Here is a 23119-nt window from a genome sequence, read left to right as displayed (position 1 = left end):
TCCGATATAAAGTAAATGGTGCCTAAAGACCCAAAGGTAGACCGATAGACCCAACGTACTGAAGTTAATATAAATTAGTTTCTGGCAAGTTTCCTTGAAATTGGTTCAGATTTATATATAGCATAGCTTCCATATATAACAACAAAGTCCCTGAAAATCTTTGGATTTGCACGAATTTTGGCATAGCGTACTAAATTAAGTCTAGAATGATGCGTGATAAGTTTCGTCAAGATCGGTTCAGATTTACATATACCTCCTATATATATATATATAGTTTCGTCCGATTTTAAGTAAATGGTGCCTAAAGACCCAAAGGTAGACCGATAGACCCAACGTATTGAAGTTAATATAAATTAGTTTCTGGCAAGTTTCCTTGAAATTGGTTCAGATTTATATATAGCATAGCTTCCATATATAATTTCGTGGGTGTCTGATTGAGATTAAATTTTAAACAGAGCAGCATACCAAATAGGGTGTGCCAAGTTTGCTTTAAATCGATTTACATAATTTTCCTTATGTTGCACAACTCAACTCGATGTAGTGAGGTTGGGATTTTACAGCGCCGACATTTTCAGCAGGAGTTCCTTGTCCACTGAAGGTGGGGGAACCCAGGCTGATAGGATTCGTCTGGTTGGGATCACAGATAAGGAGACCGCAGCAAGGATGACTCCTTCCCAGAGTGTACCAAAGCCGTCGACAGTTCTCACGAGGAAATCTCCCGATTTCCTCTTCAAGCAGTTTATGACTTTGGCACCCTTCTGCATGAAGGCACTGCCAAACTGACGATCCCCCTGGGGGGTTACTCTGTATTGCGTTGCGAAAGCAAGTGCGATGCGAAAGCTAAATGCGTTAAGAGTACAATTTGGTACTCTGTAACGTTCACGCAAACGCATTCGCAAACTAAATTGAAAATAGGGCAACACTGTCGCCACAAAGTAAACAATAACGAAGAATGACAAAAGGAAACGTCAAAAAATTGTAAATGAAAACATATTTTTGTGTGGACGAGTGTTTTTTTAAACAAAAATGATGAACGAATTAAAAAAAAAGAATTTTATGAGATCTATCAAATATACTCTCCCTAAGTGACCACGGGTATGAAAATATAAGTACGAATTATGTGACAAATGTTTTCAAATATTTAATTTTTATAGATTTATATAAAATGTCTCAATAAAGATTCGTTTATGTATTTTTTAAACGCTCGTCGTTTCAAATAGATCCACAACAATTCCAACTCCAATAAAAGAGGCCGCTGCTTTGAAATTGCTTGGACAAGGTGGTTATCAACACCAACCTATAAATATGCACACATAGCTTCACATTTTATATAAAAAAATAATATATTACTTTTTCCAACCACCGACATCTTTTACAGGAGGTCAATTTGAATTGAGGTCATCAGACAGTTTTGTCCACAAATTGTTGGCGCGTTTCGCATTTGAACTCTGCAACTGTCCCTTTGCCAAATCACTGTGTTGCCCCATAAAATCTACTGAAGTTAGGAACTGACGTTGCTGAGCCTGTAACTGTGACTTTTTTGCCTTTTACTTGAAATAATTTACAATTTATATATAAATAAAACCTTTAATGGAGCTTACTTATATGTTTCGCTTCCTTTGCGTTTGCTATTTTGTTAACGCAAGATATTTGCGCTTAACGAACGAGTTTGACATGCGTTTTCGTATTACAGAGTGCGGTGATGCTACATTTGCGTAAAGTAGATGCGAAAGGAGATACGAAAACGAATTAGAGAGTACCAATTACGCGATGCGTTACAATTTTTCTCACGCATCGCAATACAGAGTAGCCCCCCTGATCCGAACCACAGACGATAGCCGACCGAAGGGCTGCTTCAAACAACAACCAATTTGTCAATGATTGTCACTTGAGGGTCTTCGTCAGCAGCTACGGTGGTTTGTCTGTCATATGGCTTCCTCTGTCTCTGACCACGAACCTTGGAGTTAGCTTTTCCAGAGGAGGTTGATGTCTTCTCTGTACTAAGCTTTTTCTCCGAATTTTACAAGATTAGGTTTTAAAATCTCCATTATTTAATTAAAGTTGCAATTTCACCGCGAACATTTCAATGAAGTCGTCGATACTCTATAATAATTTATTATATTCATATTATATATGCCATAAATAATTATTTATTTTGTTTTATTTTCAGCATGTGTTTGTTTGCCCTTTGACGTTTATATTTGGTGCCGCGCCGCCTTTAATTGTCGGGAGATTTATTATTTATTTTTATAGGTTATAAAGGACGTTGTTTTTTTACATGCATCGACAAACAAATCCAATTACGCAGAAAAATACGATGACAAAGAAAAAAATTCACTAAGTGATTGATGTACGATCACTATTTTTATTCCCCCTCCTTTTACTCTTAAATAGACTTTGAGAAATAAAATTCTATATAATGTAATAATATTTATTATTTAATGCTATATACGATAATGAATAACTACAATATTGACATTTAAACCATCTTCCAGCGAAACAACCAACAACAACAACCAAACAAACAGGCGTTGTAGCAATTTTAGTTTGCCTTTTATTATGAATGCATTTCAATCTCGTTTATATAGATCGGGGTTATGTTTTTTTATTCAATTGCTTGCGTTTTGTTTGTTATTTATTTAGTTTAGATATTATATATTTTTTACAAAAGATTAACTTTGGTTTTTTAGCTAAAATTTATTTACTTTTGTTGAATTTTGTTTTTTTTTTTTAATACATTGTAAAACTATTCTCCCACCCTTTTCCATCTATCACTTTCCTTATTTTCTTTCCTATCAAAAATCACATTTTAATGAAATGAGACCGGGTCTATTATTATTTATAAACATAAATGTGTTTTTATTGCATATACATTTATTTATATACTCTATAGAAAACGATTTTCAGATTAATTGAATTTAATTAATTATGTAATACGTAATACTATATTGTTTAATTGTTTACCTACAAAGCTAAGATAAAATTATTGCTTATTATTATTATGATCAGTTTTTAAAAATTTGAACAAAAAAAGGAAATAACTTAACTATTTTAAAGACATATTTCAAAACTTTTATTTCATTTTTTGGATCATTTTAAGGTAAGAAGTCGTTGAAAGGATTAGCATACAAAATTCCGCAGAACTTGTTGGAAATATTAATATGTTTTTTAGCAAAGAAGAGTCTAACCGCCGCAGTTAAGTCGAATCTATAGCAGTTCATAATACCAGCAAGTATGGTTCAAAGTTTTGATCTCAACAACATTTCTTCGGAAAATTGTCTTTGTAATATCATATGAACCGAGTATTCTATTTACACAACCTAATATTTTTACCAAGCCTTTATACTGTATCGTATTATTTCTTTCAAACATAGATCAAGTTCGAAGCTGAGAACCTATATAAAACCTTTATTTAGTTCGAGATTTTATTATCAGCTTAGCCGTCATTCGGAGTAGTGGACGGGAGAGGTACTCTTGACGGACAAGGAAATATGATACTTTAATTTAGAGACCATGACAAGTGTTATTACATGATTAGCAATTAATCGGCTGAAGAATAATAAATCAGCAGGAGGCGATGGGTTACCAGCCGAACTATTCAAGACTGGTGGTCAGCTGACTAGTACAATTTGGCTAGAGGAATGCATGCACAATGATTTAACCTCAGTATCCTGTGTCCCGTGCACAAAAAAGGAGACAAGACGATATGTGCCAACTATAGAGAAATTAGTATTCTCATCGCATATAAAGTGCTACCCAGTGTACTGAGTGAACGACTGAAGCCAATGGTTAATGACATACCAATGCGGCTTTAGGCTTTGCAAATCCCCCATTGACCAGGATTTTTACTCTGCGCCAACCCTGGAAAAGACCCAAGAAAAACAAATCGGCACATTTCACCTAACTTTAAATGGCACAAGGTCAGCAGTTAAAGTCGGGAAACATCTCTCGGAGCTCTTTAATACCGAACGATAATTCAGACATGATGACGATTTGTCCTGAGATATTTTTAACATCCTGTTGAAAAAGGTCATACGAGAGGCGAAAGTGAACATGTACACCAAACAATACATGTTACTCGCCTACGCTGATGATAATGGGTCGAACATTGCAAACGGTAGCAGCCAATAAAGAAGGGGTCTGGCAGTAAATGGCGAGAAGACCAAGCTGATGGTATCAACGCGCAAGACGTCCAGAAGACTCGGGCCAACTGTGGGACTTGAGAACTACAGCTTCAAGGTAGTTAACGATTTTATATACCCTGGTACCGCCATAAATAAAACTAATGACAGATGAGGCAGCTCTTGGGGTGTTTGGGAGAAATATTCTCTGAAAGATCTACGGGCCGATCTGCTTCGACGGTGAATATCGGCGTCAAATGAACTACGAGCTTTACAATCTATACGGGGACTTCAACATAGTCAGTCGTATTGAGCTGCCGCGACTACGATGCCTAGGTCATATTGTGCGAATGAATGAGAATGCCCCAGCTCAAAAGGCATATAAAAGCGAGCCTACTGATGGTTCACGCAGAAGAAGAAATCCACGAATTATTTGGAAAGACCAAGTAGAAGACAACATCTCGGAGTATGACATTTCAATTTGGAGGAGATACGCACAAGACCGACTCGCTTAGAAATCTTTTTTAAGCTCGGCTTATGGAACAAGCGTTCTGTAACAAGTCAGCTAAGTAAGTATGATAAGTACCCTAGGCGGGGAATGTGACATGACGATTGGGTACTTGGGACGTGGATAAGTACTTTCACAAAAGCTGGGATTTTGGATGCTTCAGCTAGGTTTTGATTAAGTGGGGCTTTTCTAATAGAGGGCAATGTATACTGCTAAATAGTACGGCAAGAGGCCTTTATAAATACCCAAGCAAGAGCACGAACGGATTATACGGCGAAAGGTCTTAACAAGTACTCAAGGAAGGGTACGAAATAATAAGACTAGATAACATAATAAGTACTAAAATAAGCATACGGAAGGATGCTAAGTAGTACTCAAGCAAATATACGAAGGAGTTATAATGCAAGAGATCTTAAAAAGTTTGGCGGGGTTCTACTGCAAGTACCCTTATTAAATACTAAAGAAGGGAAAGGAAGGAGTCTTCGCCAAGAGGCCTTTATAGGCTCTCAAGCAAGAATATAAGCGGATTCTACGGCGAAAATCCTTAATAGGCTCTCAAGCAAGGATACAGAAGGATTATACAAAAATAAATCTTAATAAGCACACACTCAAGGATATTACAGGATTCTGCGGCAAGATACCTTAAAATGTACTCAAGCAAGGATACGAACGAATACCTTAATAAGTGCGGGCGGATTCGATTGAAAGAGATCTTAAAAGGTACTCAAGCAAGGATGCTGAAGAATTCTACTGCAAGATAGAATCAAGGATATGGATGTAGTCTACGCAAACAAGGATACGAAAGGATCCTGCAGTTAGCGGCTTTTCAAACAACAATATATAAGATCACGTGCACAACGATCTCCGCAAAACAAAACCTCTAAAGATTTTATTACACATTGGTATTTATTAGCCCAAATTATCATTTTTTTTCTTAATATTTAATTTCAAAATTTTCTGATCTTCAACTCTCTCTCTCTCTGGCTAACAATAACCATCAAGCATGGCACAATTTCCACATTTACACTGGCCATGATGTCCATTCGTAGAATGCGCACGAGAACGACTTCTGGAAAAACGACGTGATGAAACACATCTCGAATCACAACATTGTCGACAATGTTGATAACGGCAATTACATTTCGGCAATCCAGAAGTTGGAAGATATTTTCTATAGAAAGAATGTCCATAATAGAGTGGCGAATTTTCAAATTCACAATCACTGGCTGATGAAGCACTACTGCTGCATTCCTCGTTATCCATATATACAGCTTTTGGAGTCACTTTATCGGTACATAAAATCCGCAGAACTTCTTGTAGTAGTATTTGTGCTCGAGCAGCCTTCTTCATAGCTTTTTGCCATTTTATGATAATTTCTTGGGATTTGACGTTCTCGTCTTTGTGTTCAGCTTCCTGTAATGTTGCCATTGAATCTTTTAAGATAACCGGGGATTCTTGTTCGGTCGACAGTTGATTATTAGGTGCCATGGTGATTCACTGATAAAACTGAAATTTAGTAAAACACCTTTATTTGACACGTAACTTGGATTCGACAGCAATGTTGGTTTGTAAATGTTTGTAATGGGTTTTTATAGTTTTTACATGTACTTGAACACAATTATGTCTTAATCAGATTTTTTCCGAACATTTAATTATGTGCATGCCATTGGCGTAGCTAATTTGCTTGTATGGGATGTTGTTTGTGATTGCAGGGGATTTGTTTCAGCGGTCATCTATATAGACAAAGGTTCTTGTAAAGGTCTGAGGAAGCCTAACAATATTCTAAAATCCACTTCCCTTCACCACTTTGGGTATATAAAAAATATGTTAGGGATGTACCTTCGTTAATTACAACCGTTCACAATTGTCGATTGTCCATGATACCTGAAAAGAAGAGAGAATGGAAGAGAGGTAAAAATAGTTGGAGAACGATTAAGATGGTTATTTGAGCCATGTTAGATTTTTGACAAAGCCTAGGATCTAATTGGGGTCTATTTTGGAGAAGAAAGCTAGATTATCAATTTCATATCTTTCAAACTGTTTGTATCTTCTGCCACACAGAGGATATGTTCAATTTTTTCTAGCTCCTCTTCGTCCTCACATAAATGACAGTAATCCTCTCCGTTGGAGTCCTTTTTTTCACAATGATTTTGATCTCTCTCTTATGTGGCAACAGCGAAGAAGTTCTTCGTCGTGAGAATTTAGGCCATATAGCTTTCGAGATTCTGCAACCAGGTTATATAAATCGGGTCTTTTTCAACAAAAATAAATACAAGTCATTCTAGGATCCATTTGGAACGCAGAGAAAAATTTCGTCGCATTTGGACAATTCCTAGATACATTTCGGTATGTTGTGCATTTGTGGCACCAATGCGACGGACGAAAATATAAACAAACCCCAAACCACGTTATTCTAGGCTCAAAATTTCACCTCAATAGAGTATTTGGTGTATCATTACAAAAAACCGGACGAAAATATATATGATAGCTATATCGAAATTTGATCAGATGGATTTTTATGTTCTTCAATTAGGTTCCACTCTCCTGACGGCCAGATCGGCTCTGAAGTTATGCATCTATGGTTTCTCACGACATCCAGTCATTTCTAGTTTTCTTGAAGATTTATCTTACGGATAGCTAAGAGGCGGTTTTAATTCGTAAAAAAGAACGTATGTCATGCTGAACAACTCTACAACAGAAGTTCTACTATTTATAGAAGATAGGTAGGTAAAATATCTGATATATGAGGGAGAAGGTATTCTATCTATAGATTGGCGATTGACAATTAAAGAAGACTAATAAAATGTATTTTATATCATACAGAGGCAGGTTCTCATGCCTTTGGGATAACATAATATATCTTTAGAAGACCGAGAAAAATTATTTCACTTGTAAAATCTGACAGAAGACACACGTAAGGTCTTTTACCTTTAAGGGGACCCCCCATTCTCAGTTTCAAAAAAATTAATTTTGTATTTTGATTTAATTCGAATCTACACTAATTCAAGAATATCCTTATGAAATTTCAAGTGAAAATCTAAACAACTCTTGAAGATATATCCGATTTATTGTGGTAGCATCAAGTGAAGGCAACAGGGCTTCTCAAATTTTAAACGCATTTTTCTCCAAATATCGTTTTTGCGAATAGCGGGAACGATAACTCAAAAACTAATAATCCTTTATATAAAGGTACCCCCCAAAATATTTGGAATTTGGAGATTTTAGATACGTTGACTGTATCTCCGCACTAAAAATGGTTAATATTGACCAAAGTCACAGGTTAGCACTCATATAACGATACCTGTCAATATTCGATATTTAGGGGATTTTAGACACGTTTTCAATCGAATTGGCTGTAATTTGATACTTTGGGTTTTCATTGTATTGCACACTAGCATATGCCCGCAACTTCGCTAGCGAATGTAGGAAATATTTAAACATGTATTAACATATTATTTTATTTTCAAAGAAAACTTCACCACACTGTGGTACAGTGTATTATGTCTTTGTGCATATGTTTATAACAGGCAAAAATAATCGAAATACACCCATGGTTCCTTTTGAGAATATGCATAGAATCACTTTCTGAGTCGATATATGCATGTCCGTCTGTCCGTCCGTCCATGTATTTTTGTTAACAAAATTTATGATCCGATTTGGATGAAATTTGGCACAGGTCACTTGATTGGCCCAAGGACGAACCCTATTGAAATTGGAGAAAATCGGTTCCTATATATGCTTCGATTTGCACGAAATTTGGCATAGTGCACTGAATTGAGTCAAGAATGATGTGTTTTAATTTTCGTGAAAATCTGATCAGATTTAGATATAGCTCCCATATATATTTTCGTCCGATTTTAGGTAAAAAGTGCACCAAAGTCCATATATATCCTTCGATTTGCACAAAATTTGGCATAGTGCACTGAATTGAGTCTAGAATGATGTGTTTTAATTTTCGTGAAAATCTGATCAGATTTAGATATAGCTCCTATATATATTTTCGTCCGATTTTAGGTAAATAGTGCACCAAAGTCCCTATATATCGTTCGATTTGCACGAAATTTTGCATAGCGTGCTGAAGTGAGTCCGGAACGATGTGTGTTAAATTTCGTGAAAATCTGATCAGATTTAGATATAGCTCCCATATATATTTTCGTCCTATTTTAGGTAAATAGTGCACCAAAGTCCCTATATATCGTTCGATTTGCACGAAATTTTGCATAGCGTGCTGAAGTGAGTCCGGAACGATGTGTGTTAAATTTCGTGAAAATCTGTTTTGAACACTTTGACTTCGTCCATTAATATATTTTCGTCCGATTTAAAGTAAATAGTGCACTAAAGACTAAAAGTTTGGCCGTCTGCCACACAATGTACAATGTACTGAAGTTACTATAACCTTTCGTGTATCAAGTTTTCTTGAAATCGGTTCAGATTTACATGTTGCTGCTGTATATACTTTCGTTTTAAGCAAATGATGCACTTAAGACCCAAAGCTAGGCCGATTGACACAACGTACTGAAATTAGTATAAATTAATCTCCGGCAAGTCTATTTACAATATTAGGATTAGTTGCAGAATGGCATGTGTTAGGATTGATGTTAGTCGGTTTACTTATAGATAAAGATCAAGTCAATGTTCCTTCGAATATACCCAAAGTGGTGAAGGGTATCATATAGTCGGCCCAGTCCGACTATACTACTTTCCTTACCGGTTTTCTTTTTTTGAAAATAAAAACAAAACATTCAGGAAATTTAAAATTTCGAATGGAAACAAAAATATGTGGATTAATTTAATAAATTTTCAATTTTGTTTTTCGGTTTGTATTATTCACTTGAAGATATGGATTCGACGTATTTGGATAATACGGCAGTACACAACATTTTGCCATAGTGGGGAAGTTGAATATTTTTCTACGCCTCGTCGAATTTTAGGTAACGTTGTTATAAGGAAAAATTTGACAGATAATCGAGACAAAAACAAGTGTTTTTGTTTTGATACATCACCTTATTATTGCATCATCACCTTATTATTACACTGAACGCTTTATATATTTCGCTTTATTTGCAGACAGTGGAATATCCCTTTTAGCAAAAAAAATGTTCTACGTTTTATTTGTGCATTAAACAAAAAAATTAACAAAATATCATATTTACAATTAACCTTAAATTCTAATTGAAACTACAATTTCAGCACTACCGGCAAAGTTTCCTCAATTGTTTGTGTTGATGTTGGTGGTGGCGGTGCAGAGGCACCCTCCATTGGATTTTGATTGCAATCGACATTTTGTTGTGTTGATTGACGCTGGTGATGATGGTGACGATGACCATGATGATGGGGTGAACGACCTCTGGAATGACTACGAGTTCGGCTGCGTGAATGACGATGACCATGACGGCCACGAGAATGTGAACGATGCCTATGACCATGTCCCCCATGATGACCATGTCTATGGCCATGATGATGATGATGTGGTGGTGGTCTGTGGCCACAGTTGAAACCCATTTCCATATCACTATCCGAGGATTCACTTGAACTAGAACTGGACGAAGAGCTTGAACTAGAACTACTGGAACTACTATCACTGTCATTCGGATCACACATTACTGTCTCTGCTGGCGGTTGGCAATCATTCTCCAATTTGTCGCATTTCTTATTTTTCTTCTTCTGTTTCTTTTTGTCTTTCTTGCTAATTTTACCATGTTTTTTCTTGTGTTTATCCTTTTTCGATTTCTTATCTTTGTTTGGTTTGTTTTTACGCATTTCACGGGCCAGCGCTTCCATAACTTCTTGCAACAATTCTTGGGCCTCGCAGGCACTTTTCATGGCCTTACGCCATTTCACCATAATATCCTGATTATCCGTGAGGGGCGGTGGTGCATTTTGGCTGGAACTGGGACTAGGATGTTCGAGCATTACCGCATCATCTATGGAAGCCTGATTTTCACTTTGTGGCATTTTTTTATTGGCAGAATTTATTTCTCCGTTTTCGAGATTTTCCTTTGTTTTTGTAAATGCAGTGAATTTTGTCGGGGTTGTTGTTGGAATATTTGTATTTTCTTATCTTTGATCTCCAGTTGTTGCTTTGGTTGTTGTTGTTGTTGTTGTGGTTATTGATTCACACCGTTAAATAGCTTTCCGGCAAATGCTTCTGTTCAACTGTTGCAATTTGTGGCGCAGTTTCCAGCTTTTATATGTCGCTCAGTAAACGTTTTGTTAGTGACACGCCATTCTCTTATCTGTGTCTCTTTTTTGGCGTTCCGGTCAATTGATATGACAGAGAGCGTCAGAGAAAACGTTTGCAAACGTTTTCAGAGAATCTGTGGCTAATTACTCATTCATCAATTTGTAAATCATTTATACAGTGTTTAGAAAATGAATAAGTAGAGGGTCTATATCAGGTCTTCTGACTATAGGGGATGGATAAAAGGTATTTTTCCTATAGTAGACCAATATAAAAGAGACGACCTATAAAAAAGAGATTACAAATTAACTGAAGGCAAATATAAGGCCTTACGTTTATAGAAGCCTTCTATAAACATATATAGGAAACGGATCTTCTTTATATAGAGGACAGGTGTTTTAGGACAAATAGGTGGAGTTTGTAACGGATATATTCTCTACGTAATTCCCTTTGCAACTCATGGAAATTATGAAGTAAATATATTCTTGGCCAATAGGAAATGTTCATTTCAAGACAAAAGATCTTATATCTAAAAAAAACCCGAGAGGAAGAAGGTATTTTATCCAACGGAAGACTAGCAAAAAATCTACTATCTATAGAAAACCCATAGAAAAATGAGCTTTCTATTGAAATCTGAATAACAATTATTGGAAATTTATTGAAAAAGCTTAAAACGATGTTAAATTCCGCCCGGCCAAACTTATACTCTCCACCATGAGGATGACATTCAAAATATGTAAAATTATGGGGGCTTCTAGGAGAAAACTCATGTTATGATAGGACTTTGAATATATCGAAAAAGACTTGAGAAAAAAATGATTACCTAATAGGAAGGCTAGCGTTTTGTGGTACAGGGATGTGGGGGGTACCGTTATATGGTACAAGGATGTGTTATACAATGAGAACTCAAAATATAAAAATGCAGCTAATTTCATAGGAAACCTTTGTCGAAAATCCCAACAAATACCGAATATTGGGTATAACGTTATATGGGGCCTACCCTGAAACTTGAGTCAATATAAATATTTTTGGTACGGACATGAACTATACAATGGAAACCCAAAAAACTAAATTACTGGCAATTCGGTTGAAAATCGTGTCAAAAATCCCCAAAATATCGAAAATTGGGGGTAACGTTATATAGGGGGCTACCCTGAAACTTATGTCAATTTAAAAATTTTTAGTACGGAGGTTTGCTATGTAATGAGAAACCAAATTACAGCCAATTTGGTTGAAAAACGTGCCCAAAATATTGGAAATTGGGGGTATCATGGGGTCTACACCAAAACCTGAACCGATATATAAATTCTAGGACTACCAATAATGTCTAGTCCTAGTTTATACCAGAGCCAGGAATTTTCTTGGAATTTTGAGATTCGGATTTTTAAGTGATCGTCGAAAAGCTGAACTTGTCTTCAATTACAAAAAACCAAGTGAAAAAGCGTTATATTCGGTCGGGCCGAACCATTGGATACCCTCCACAATAGGTATACTGACTGATACTTGAAATGAAAATATAGGAAACATACCAAAAAGTCAACCTATTCCGATAATTCTACAAATCGGTTTATGGGATTGTGTACACCAAATACAAATTTCAGCAATTTTAAATGAAAACCCCAAAGCGTGGACTGATACTAATAACGCAAAGTAGAATATACAATCTTCAAACTTCTGTAATTTAGATTACAAAGTTAGGTTACATAGTGTAGGAATTAGCGAATATTTGGGGTTATAGCTATATGAGGGCTATGTCTGATTAATGACCGATATATGAAAATTTCGAAACCAACATTTTTGTTTTGTGTCTTAATTCTTTCCTTCAGGAGGTATAATTACACGGGGAGATGCCTAAATTCTGGCTGATATATTTCATTATCGTCAGGTTCCAATTTTGACTATTTCGAGTAACGACTATCCCCCATATTATGGTAGAATACGCCTATATGGGGACAACCCCTACACAAGGAACTAATCAGCTAACTATTTTAATATAAGAAAGGGGTTATATGGGAACTACCCCTAAAATTCAGTTGAAAAGCGCGCTCAAGAACCCCAAAATATCGAAAATTGGGCGGTACCCTTATATGGGGACTATGCCTCAACGTGGACCGATATAGCCCATCTTCGAACTTGACCTGATCAAAATACTACTCTATCCAACATTTTAGCGAGCTGTCTCAATTCCTTCAGAAGATAGCGCGATTACAACACACGGACGAACGGACATGGCTAGATCGTCTCCATACTATGGTGGATGATATAACAAGAATAACAAAAGTTTACCAATGTAATTTCTTCTTCTTCTTCTTTTTCCTCAAGTACATAAATGCAATGTGACAAGTCTTTAACATAACGTATGCTCATTTGTCAGCCCGTTGAAACTCATCAAAAGTTGTCGAGCGAATTGTTTGAAATTTGATATTATGGACTCTAACTGAGTAGAAAAGCTCATTGTCAGAATTAATTGGACCACCTAATGGTTTAGTCCTACAAATATAATCCATATTTTTCCACCTGTAGGTGTATGCAGGTGTCCATATTTTTTATCCTGATAAAGAATATATAATTAACCAGTGAGCGGAGCAGTATAGTCGGACGGGGCCGACCATACGATATCCTACACAACTACCACGGAACTCAAATTTTCTGCAGATGTTTATTCCGAGCCTGGCAATATTTCGTGATATAGGCATCCTCTTGCCCGATTAGAGGTAAACAGCACCTCTTCCTCACACTGACATATTTTCCGAATATTACGAGTATTCAGTACAGCTATTGTCCAGATACCCTTCACCGTGGGTTGTGTTGTGATGTTCGGCTTTCATTTGTGGTCTATATATCGACTCGAAAATAACATAAAAATTAAGTGATAATCACCGAAAATTATAGGCGTTGTCCTTGATCATAACTGGAACCTTATGGAAATTTTAAAGCGATCAGCGCTATAGTTCCGCGCGGTAGAGTGATAATTGGTTACTAAATAATATACGGATACGGAGATACCTGTAAATATTTAGGTGTAACTCCCACATCCGCACACATACAACAATGTAATTGGTATTAATTTAAAGGTCAACCACTCCTCTTGGATATAATATCAACTTCTCGGGTCTATGTCCTTCAGTGGTAAATTTATACGCTATAGAATACAAATTTTGTCATTTTTCACACAAAAGCCAGAGTCCATTTGACCCGCTAAATATTGACCAATCTTTATCAAAACCGGATGTTCGGGCCATTATTGCGGCCTCTGGAGCGACCAGAAAAACCGACAAAAATTTAGTATTTGGTCCATTTCATCCCCTAAATATTAACCGATCTTTCCCAAAAACAATAGGGGTCTTCATTGGCCAGAACCCATCCTACATGCAAAATTTCGTGAAGATTGGTCCATAACTGTGGCCTGTATCGTGTTTACAAATTATAATGGGCAGACGGACAAACAGACGGACGGACGGACACACACTAGATCGATTCAGCTAGTCGAGATATGACGATCGGTATACTTAAAGGTGGGTCTAGATGTACGTGTACAGAGAGGCAATTTTGTAATTTTTCATATTTATATAAATATGCGTGTTGCTCTTAATTTATTTTTATAAATAGAGCCAACTTTAAGTGCAGAGTGCATTTGTTGTCATTTATTCTCTAAATAAATAAATTTTATCTCGAAATTAAAGCTTTTATATTTGATTAGATTATTACGTGGGGGAATTTTATGTATTGTTTTTGTTGTTGTTTAACCAAAAAAGCTAAATACTAAATATATTTTAATTATAAACACAACTTGCAATTTGTTTCTGAATGTGGTGATTCCCCAAAATTCTATTTTTTATTTCAATCAAATTCCATAGTATTTCATACAAGCCGTCGAACTTTTAAATAACATACATTCCATATATACTGAATAGATGTATAAAGCTCAATTGAAAATGCTCTCTCTATATTACGATTATTCTCTATTACGTAGTAATTTATCGGTCTCCACTTGTTAGGTTAAATTATGGGTTTCAATGGGGATAGTTTTCAATTATAAATTCTGGTGTTTAACAATAAGGCAAACATCGTTAAGTTGAACCGGGCATAACTTTTTATACCGCCCAGTATTAGGTGTGTATTCAATATATTTAAAATTAGTCAGAGCGATTATAGAATAGATCACACTGAATGTAAAACACCTAATGCTGAGAAATGTGTTTTTTGTTATATTAGACACTGATGAACTGAAAAACAGTTCAAAAAGTGCAATCGGGTTCTGTTTAATCTTCAATATAACGAAAATGTGCCGGTACCGTTTTATCAAAATTAAGTTTTTCACTCATGAAAAATAATAATAAGGAAAGTAGTAAAGTGGGACTGGGCCGACTATATGACACCCTTCACCACTTTGGGTATATTCTACATATGTATCTCAACAGACGTCTCCTTTTTGAAGAAGCATTGACATGAAATTGAACGAACTTAAATATGTTATTTTTATCTATATCTAAACCGACAAACATCAATCTCTACACATGCCATTCTGCAACCTATGCTAATTAGATCGAAATTATATATCGAAGCTATGCTATATCTGTACGTGGTGCCATTTGGCCTAGCTGGGGATCTTTAGTGCACCATTTACTTAAAATCGTACGAAAATACATATAGGTGGTGAATGTAAATCTGAACTAATTTTCAGGAAACTTTAAGTGGCACACACACGTCAAACATGTGCGTTCGATCGGTGTGAATCGAAGCAATGTTTGACGTGTGTGGTACGGTATTCGTACCGATTTGCCGGTGCGCACACCGATCGAAAGAAATTAAAAATGTTTAATTTTTCGTTGTGCGACGCGCACATGTTTGACGTCTGTGGCCTGGTGTGTGGATATTTTCTCATTTGTTGCGAAATTTCGTGGAGTGCGGATCAGCGGACAATGTCAAACATATGCAAAAAACGTTTTGGAAGATTTTTAGATATTTTTTTTTTTTACACATATTCTACAGTGTGGCAAATAAAACTATTTTTCCCGGAATAAAATAAAAGTATTTAATAAATTTCTATTAAATAAAAATATTAAATCTTTTTTCCGTCATCACTATCGCTGTCCATCTTAACGCTTCAAAAATAAATACGAAATGAAGTTTTGTGGATCCGTTTGACGTGTGGGCTAGGAGCTTCGCACCGATCGAACGCACAAGTTTGACGTGTGTGGCCCACTTTACACACATCGTTCTAGACTTAAATTAGTACGCTATGCCAAAATTCGAGCAAATCAAAAGATTTGCAGGGAATTTGGTGCACCATTTACCTACAATCACAATTTACATAAAACAATTTACATAAAATCGGGCAAATCTATATATGGGAGCTATATCTAAATCTGAATCATTTTCACCAAACTTCGCACACATCATTCTAGACTTAATTCAGTACGCTATGCTGAAATTCGTATCAATAGGAATATATATGCTTTGGTGCCCCATTTACCTTAAATGGGACGGAACACGTTGAGTCTGAGTTGAGTATATATATATATATATATATAGACTTTGGTGGGAGCTATATTTAAATCTGAACCGATTTTCATCAATTTCAATAGAGTTCGTCCTTGGGTCAAACAAATGAGCTGTACAAAATTCCATCCAAATTAGATTATAAATGCGACATGTACTTTGTTTACAATTTAACATCAACAGACGGACGGACATACATAAATCGAAAGTGATTCTATGCATATTCTCAAAAGGAGCCATGGGTCTATCTCGATTCCTTTTGCCTGTTACAAAGATATGCACAAAGACCTATTAACCTGTAGGGTATGAAAAATAAAAATTAAAAACGACCCAGCCCAACTTTTTATACTCTCCATCAAGATGATGACAATATCTAAAATTAATCGGGCTCTTAGGAGAAAACTTAAGTTATGATAGGGCTTTGAAAATACCGAAAAATACGTGAGAAAAACATGATTGAAGTTCTTAAAATATATAATAGATCGACTACCGTTTTGGTAGTGAGATTTGTCAGCCAATGTGAATACAAAATACCAAATCACAGCCAATTCGATTGAGAAACATGTTCAAAATTCTCCAAAATAACGTCTTGGGTCATTACTAACCCAAACAGCAAATTACTGCCATTTTGATTGAAAAATGTGTGACAGTACGGAAATGATGTTTATGTGCTATATAATGAGAACTTAAAATACCAAATTACAGCTAATTCGGTGAAAAAATGTGTCCAAAATCCCCAAAATACTGACCGTGGACCGATATATCCCATTTGCAATATCAAACATTCTAGCAATATCTGTGTAAAATTTCAGAGCTCTCTCTTAAATATTGCGATCTCTATCGTAATTTCAATAGGCGGACAAACAGTCAGATTATCATTCTTAAATTGACATAGAATTTTATTCTGATCAAGAATATATATAGTTTGTGGGGTTTCCGAGGAGAGGAGAAACGTATTTTCAGAAAAAAGAAGAAAGAAGAAGAAAAACGTTAACGGAAGTAAATCGAGATATAGAGGAGCCAGAACGAAGTCAGGCAATTGTACCATCGAGTAAAACAACGAACCGCAGGCTTTGGTGCATGTACATCCTCCTATAGAGATGGAGATGGAAACCTGTTGACAGATACAGTCAGCGTTTTGAGGATCTGGAAGGAGTATTCTGAAAAACTTCTGGTATCAAATAGTGGCGGTGATGATGAGACCCCAGAAGCAATAAGAGATGACGGGATAGATTACCACCTAGCCAAGATGAGGTCAGAATAGCAATTATTCGGCAGAAGAATAATAAAGCAGGATCATGAACCAACTGATTAGTACAATTTGGCTTGGTGAATGCATGGCCAATAATTGGAACCTCAGCACCCTCTGTACCGTGTACAAAAAAGGAGACAATACGATATGTGCCAACTATAGAGTAATTATTCTCCTTCCCATCGCATACAAAATGATATGAATGACTGAAACCAATGGTCAAGGACATTATTGGACCATACCTCTCCATGAAAAACACTTCTACTATGAAGCCGCATTTGTCAGCTCAATCCGCTCAGAGGTGTTTTAAGCCATGTCTGCTTTTAGCATCCCAGCAAAATTAATACGACTATGCAGGATAACTTTAACTGGCATAAGGTTAGCAGTTAAAGTCGAAAAGAACCTCTCGAATCCCTTCAATGCCGAGCGTGGATTCAGACAAGGTGACAGTTGTCGTGTGTCCTGTTTAACATTCTGCTGGGAAAAATTATACGAGAGACAAAGATGAAATGGAAATGACACTCTGTACACCAAACAATACATGTTACTCGCCTACGCCAATGACATCGACATAATGTATCGAACATTACAAGCGGTAACATCTACCTTTGAACAAATTGAGGAGGAGTCTACAAAGTGTTAATGGCAAGAAGATCAATATGCAATATGCGCAAGACGTCCAGTAGACTCGGACCAACTTATGGAACAAGCTTTCTGACACAATGAATATTTCGAGGCGTTGCAAACGGAATGACAAATTTAATATACACTCCACCTAATGGTGGAGGGTTAAAATAGTTTTAGAGCCAGTGTTGACAAATTGGGGACGACTTCTTCTTTATAAAAACGACTTCTTCTTTATAAAAAAACGATTCTTCAACGCACAAATCTCGTATTGCACATAATGGCATTTATAACGACACCGATTTTGACGACTTATTGCTTATAACGAAGGTATCAAACTGTCCCGAAGTTAGTTCTTATAGCTACCACTTTCGCCGGTTGGTTGGTAGTTATAAGAGATTTCGACTGCAGTTGTCCACACAAAATAGGAGTACATTTGAGCATTTATGGGCCCTACTGGAACAAGTTTCAGACTTCTCCCAAAAATCTCCTATTTATCATTTACAGGCTTAGAGGCAATTTCCCCTACGTAGTCTTGGAATCGATGCCAAAGCGTTCAGTAGGCTAATGGAAAATTTTCAATTTCTTGTTTACAGATCGATTGGATTTTTTATTACTGTTGTTGTTTTCTTTCGATCTGATTGCATTTGTCGTCGTTATATAAAAATGACATTTTAATTAACAAAGAAAAGGTTTTCCATTGCAGTGGAAAGTTTTATATTTGATATTGATAATGTCTGATAATTTTCCACAAAAGATGATGCAATTTTGTTTAAATATTGCATCATCTTTGAAAGCGGGCAATATATCCGAATTTGTATATTCAAACTTATGGCTAATGAGGGTCTATACACAAAAATGTGTTTCATCATGGCATTAATTTGTTTGACCAATGTTTCTTTGAACCAAATCGCGTTCGGGTAATTTGGGGACGATTTACAAATATCCGTCCGTCTGTAGATGTTAAATTGTAAACAAAGTACAGGTTGCATTACCTATTTGGACCAAGGACGAACCCTATTGAAATTGGGAAAAATCGGTTCAGATTTAGATATAGCTCCCATATATATTTTCGTCCGATTTAATGTAAACGGTCCCTATATATCTTTTGATTTGCACGAAATTTGGCACAGCGTAATGAATTAGGTCTAGAATGATGTGTGTAAAATTTCATAAAAATCGGTTCAGATTTAGATATAGCTCCCATATATATTTTCGTTCGATTTAAGGTAAATGGGGCACCAAAGTCCCTCTATATCTTTCGATTTGCATGAAATTTGGCATAGAGCACTAAATTAGGTGCAGAACGATGGGTGCCAAGTTTCGAGAAAATCGGTCCAGATTTAGATATAGCTCCCATATATAGTTTCGTCCGATTTAAGGTAAATAGTACACCAAAGACCCTATATATCATTCGATTTGCACGAAATTTTGCATAGAGTACTGAGTTAGGTCCAGAATGATGTATGCCAAGTTTCGAGAAAATCGGTTCAGATTTAGATATGGCTCCCATATATAGTTTCGTCCGATTTAAGGTAAATGCTACACCAAAGTCCCTATATATCATTCGATTTGCACGAAATTTGGCATAGAGTACTGAATTAGGTCCAGAATGATGTGTGCCAAGTTTCGAGAAAATCGGTTCAGATTTAGATATAGCTCCCATATATAGTATTTTTCCGATTCTATGTAAATGGTGCACCAAAGTTCCTATATACCTTTCGATTTGCATGAAATTTTGCACAGCGTACAGAATTAGGTCCAGAATGATGTGTGCCAAGTTTCGAGAAAATCGGTTCAGATTTAGATATAGCTCCCTTATATAGTTTCGTCCTTTTTAAGGTAAATGGTGCACCAAAGTCCCTATATATTTTTCGATTTCCACGAAATTTGGCATAGCGTACTGAATTAAGTCTAGAATTATAAGGCTAGAATGACGTGTGCTAAGTTTCGTGAAAATCGGTTTAGGTTTAAATATTTTATGTAATTGGTGCACCAAAGTCCCTATATATCTTTCGATTTGCACGAATTTAAGTATAGAGTACTGAATTAAGTCTAGAATGATGTTGCAAAGCTTCGTGAAAAGATCCATAGCTAGGCCGATTGGCACAACGTACTGATGTAATATAAATTAGTCTCTGGCAAGTTTCCCCGAAAGCGGTTCAGATATAGATATATAGCAAAAACGCGTCGACTGTTAGGATACATATGTAGAATATACCCAAAGTGGTGAAGGGTATCATATAGTCGGCCCAGTCAGACTTTACTACTTTTCTTATTGGTTTCAATATATTCCACACAAAGGGTCACAATCTTACGGAGCTGCAGGAATCTCCATTGCCGTACATACATCGTAGTATTTTTAAATAACCTAGATTAATTCCGAAAAAGGATCCTCATCAGTCCACTACTCCTGGACATTTCCCCGACGAATTATCGGCACTTTAAGTCAAATAACATAAGCTGGAGTGTCCAATTTGTTCCAAACGTTGTAATATTTTTTATTAAATAAAGATCAAGTCCTAAGGTGGTACCCATCGGTCCACCCATTCTGGTACCTCTCCCACAATGTGTCAAAATTTTGAAAACCTGTAAGTCAAATATAAGCCCATATGAACTAAAAAAATGGTACCCATTGGCTCACTCCTTCTTCCCCCGTACCCCCTCAAAAAAGAGTTAATTTTCCATAAGATTTCTTTAACGATTTCAGAACGTGTAGCGTAATAAAAAACCATTCACCATGATTATCGCACCACAGTTGGGGGTATTAACTGACCTGATGAGACTTCTGGAAACCATTTTGCAAATTACATTGTCAATTACATTACATGGAAGCTTGAGATGATAACAATTCATCCATGATTGAAATGTTCCCATATCTGCTATGGCAAACGTAAAATCGAACGTCTCCGATAAGAAGTGAAGAAGGCCTAAGTGCATCGTTGCTATAAAAGCAACTGGAATCTACGGTAAACTTCAGTTGAATCCTCAGCTCTTTTGAAGAATCAAGTTGAAATTAAAGTTTTCTTTCCGATTGATTTTAAGCAGCCAACATGGGTCACGATGAAACTGTGCTGAATGACAAACGGACCCAGGTTCCGTATGTTTCCAATTCCATGTTGAGTGGCAACATGAAGGAGATTTACAAGGCCATGAAGAAAACTCGTAAAATGCAGAAAATGTTGCAAAATTTAATGGGAGATTTGAATGAAGAAATGCATTATCGGGACCGTCACGGCAAGCAAGGACATCATGGACGTCGTCATCGTTCTCGATCACGCTCCGTCTCATCAACAACAAGCACAAGTAGTAGTGGTAGCAGTGTAACTAGCCGTTCAAGATCACGCTCCCATTCAAGGGGTCGTCATGACCGCAGTAAAATGCGCCATGGAAATCGTTCGCATTCTCATGATCGCCATGGTCATAGAATGCGTTCACGCTCGCGTTCTCGTTCGGTGTCAGTGGATCGTCATGGTCATCGTCTACGTCGTGTTAGTCGCTCTCGTTCCCGTTCATTGTCCTGGGGACGTCTCGGCAAGGGTCGTCATCGTTCACGCTCTGTATCCTGGGGACGTCATCATGGTCATGGTAGACATCGTTCCCGTTCTCTGTCGTGGGAACGAAACGGCAAAACTTTAAGACATCATCATGGCCACCGTATTCGTTCACGTTCCCGTTCGTTATCATTGGATCATCATGGACATCGTATACGTCGTCATTTGAGCCATTCTCGTTCGCGTTCAATGTCCTGGGGACGCCATCATGGTCATCGGAGACATCGTTCCCGTTCCGTGTCTTCGCGACGTCATGGTCACGGAAGACGTCATTTGAGCCATTCTCGTTCCCGTTCAATGTCCTGGGGACGACATCACGGTCATCGGAGACATCGTTCCCGTTCCGTGTCTTTGCGACGTCATGGTCACGGAAGACGTAATTTGAGCCATTCTAGTTCCCGTTCAATGTACTGGGGACGACATCACGGTCATGGTAGACATCGTTCACGTTCCGTGTCTTCGCGACGTCATGACGTGTCCTGGAATCGACATGGAAAACGTTGGCGTCGCATCAGCCGTTCTCGTTCTCTATCTGTGGGTAGGCACCATGACCATGGTAAGCGCCATATGAATCGTTCACGCTCCCGTTCTTTATCTGTGGGACGTCATGTTCACCGCCGGCACCACTTGAGTCGATCCCGCTCGATTTCTTTGGATCGTTATGGCCATCACCATCGTCATTTGGGAAGCAATCACTTGAGCCGCTCTCATGGACATCACCGGCGTAGCGTTAGTCGTTCTCGATCTACATCCCCTCATCGTCGTCATGGACATCATCACATGTATCACGATAGGAAATCATCCAAATGGATGAAACATGGAAATCTTAGTTCCTCAACTTCGACATCCGGCACCAGCAGCAGCAGCAGTGATAGCAGTTCTGAGAATGAATTACATTTGGATCGTCATGCTATGCGAAAAATCCTAAGAAACCCTGATTGCCCTTGGATGAAAGGAAATGTTGTCAAATGTTGCGGCAAACGTTGGCTCATGAATCCCATGATGATGCAAAATCCTTGGATGATGATGATGGACAATCCAATGATGATGATGCCTTTGAAGAAAACACACCATGGCAAAGGTTCGCATCACCGCAAATAAACATCGATCGGTTACAGAAAGTATCATGGTATAATAACGATTATATATTCTCAATATACTCACATTATAATCTCAAATTATTTTGATATATTAATCAGCAATAAATATTAAAAAATCATATTCATTGAATTTTAAAATATCCTTAAAAAATTCAAGCCTTGTAAGAGGTCCCAAGAAATATTCTTTAAAAAAATTCACATTGGTAGGGGTTCGGGAAAATATTCGGTAAAAAATCCAAACCTTGGTAGGGGTTCGGAAAAATATTTTCGTGCAAAT

At 37.0% G+C, this 23119-nt stretch overlaps 1 protein-coding gene across 1 annotated transcript; it reads left to right on the top strand.

The window, feature by feature from the left end:
- The first annotated feature begins 21241 nt into the window (after positions 1–21241).
- Positions 21242–22843, top strand: LOC133323716 (serine/arginine-rich splicing factor 4-like). The gene has a single exon (XM_061532636.1). The coding sequence runs from the start codon at positions 21242–21244 to the stop codon at positions 22841–22843; it is 1602 nt and encodes a 533-aa protein (XP_061388620.1).
- Positions 22844–23119: the final 276 nt, after the last annotated feature.

Source organism: Musca vetustissima, unplaced genomic scaffold (assembly GCF_032173495.1).
Source record: "Musca vetustissima isolate MV318-11 ecotype Yass unplaced genomic scaffold, APGP_CSIRO_Mvet_v1 utg19501, whole genome shotgun sequence".
NCBI lineage: Eukaryota > Metazoa > Arthropoda > Insecta > Diptera > Muscidae > Musca > Musca vetustissima.
Note: the sequence above shows the minus strand (reverse complement) of the source record. Positions and strands in the feature narration are given on the sequence as shown.

Bases quoted from the DNA above. Each gene is read 5' to 3' on its own strand.
- LOC133323716 (XM_061532636.1), top strand. From the start codon at position 21,242: ATGGGTCACGATGAAACTGTGCTGAATGACAAACGGACCCAGGTTCCG.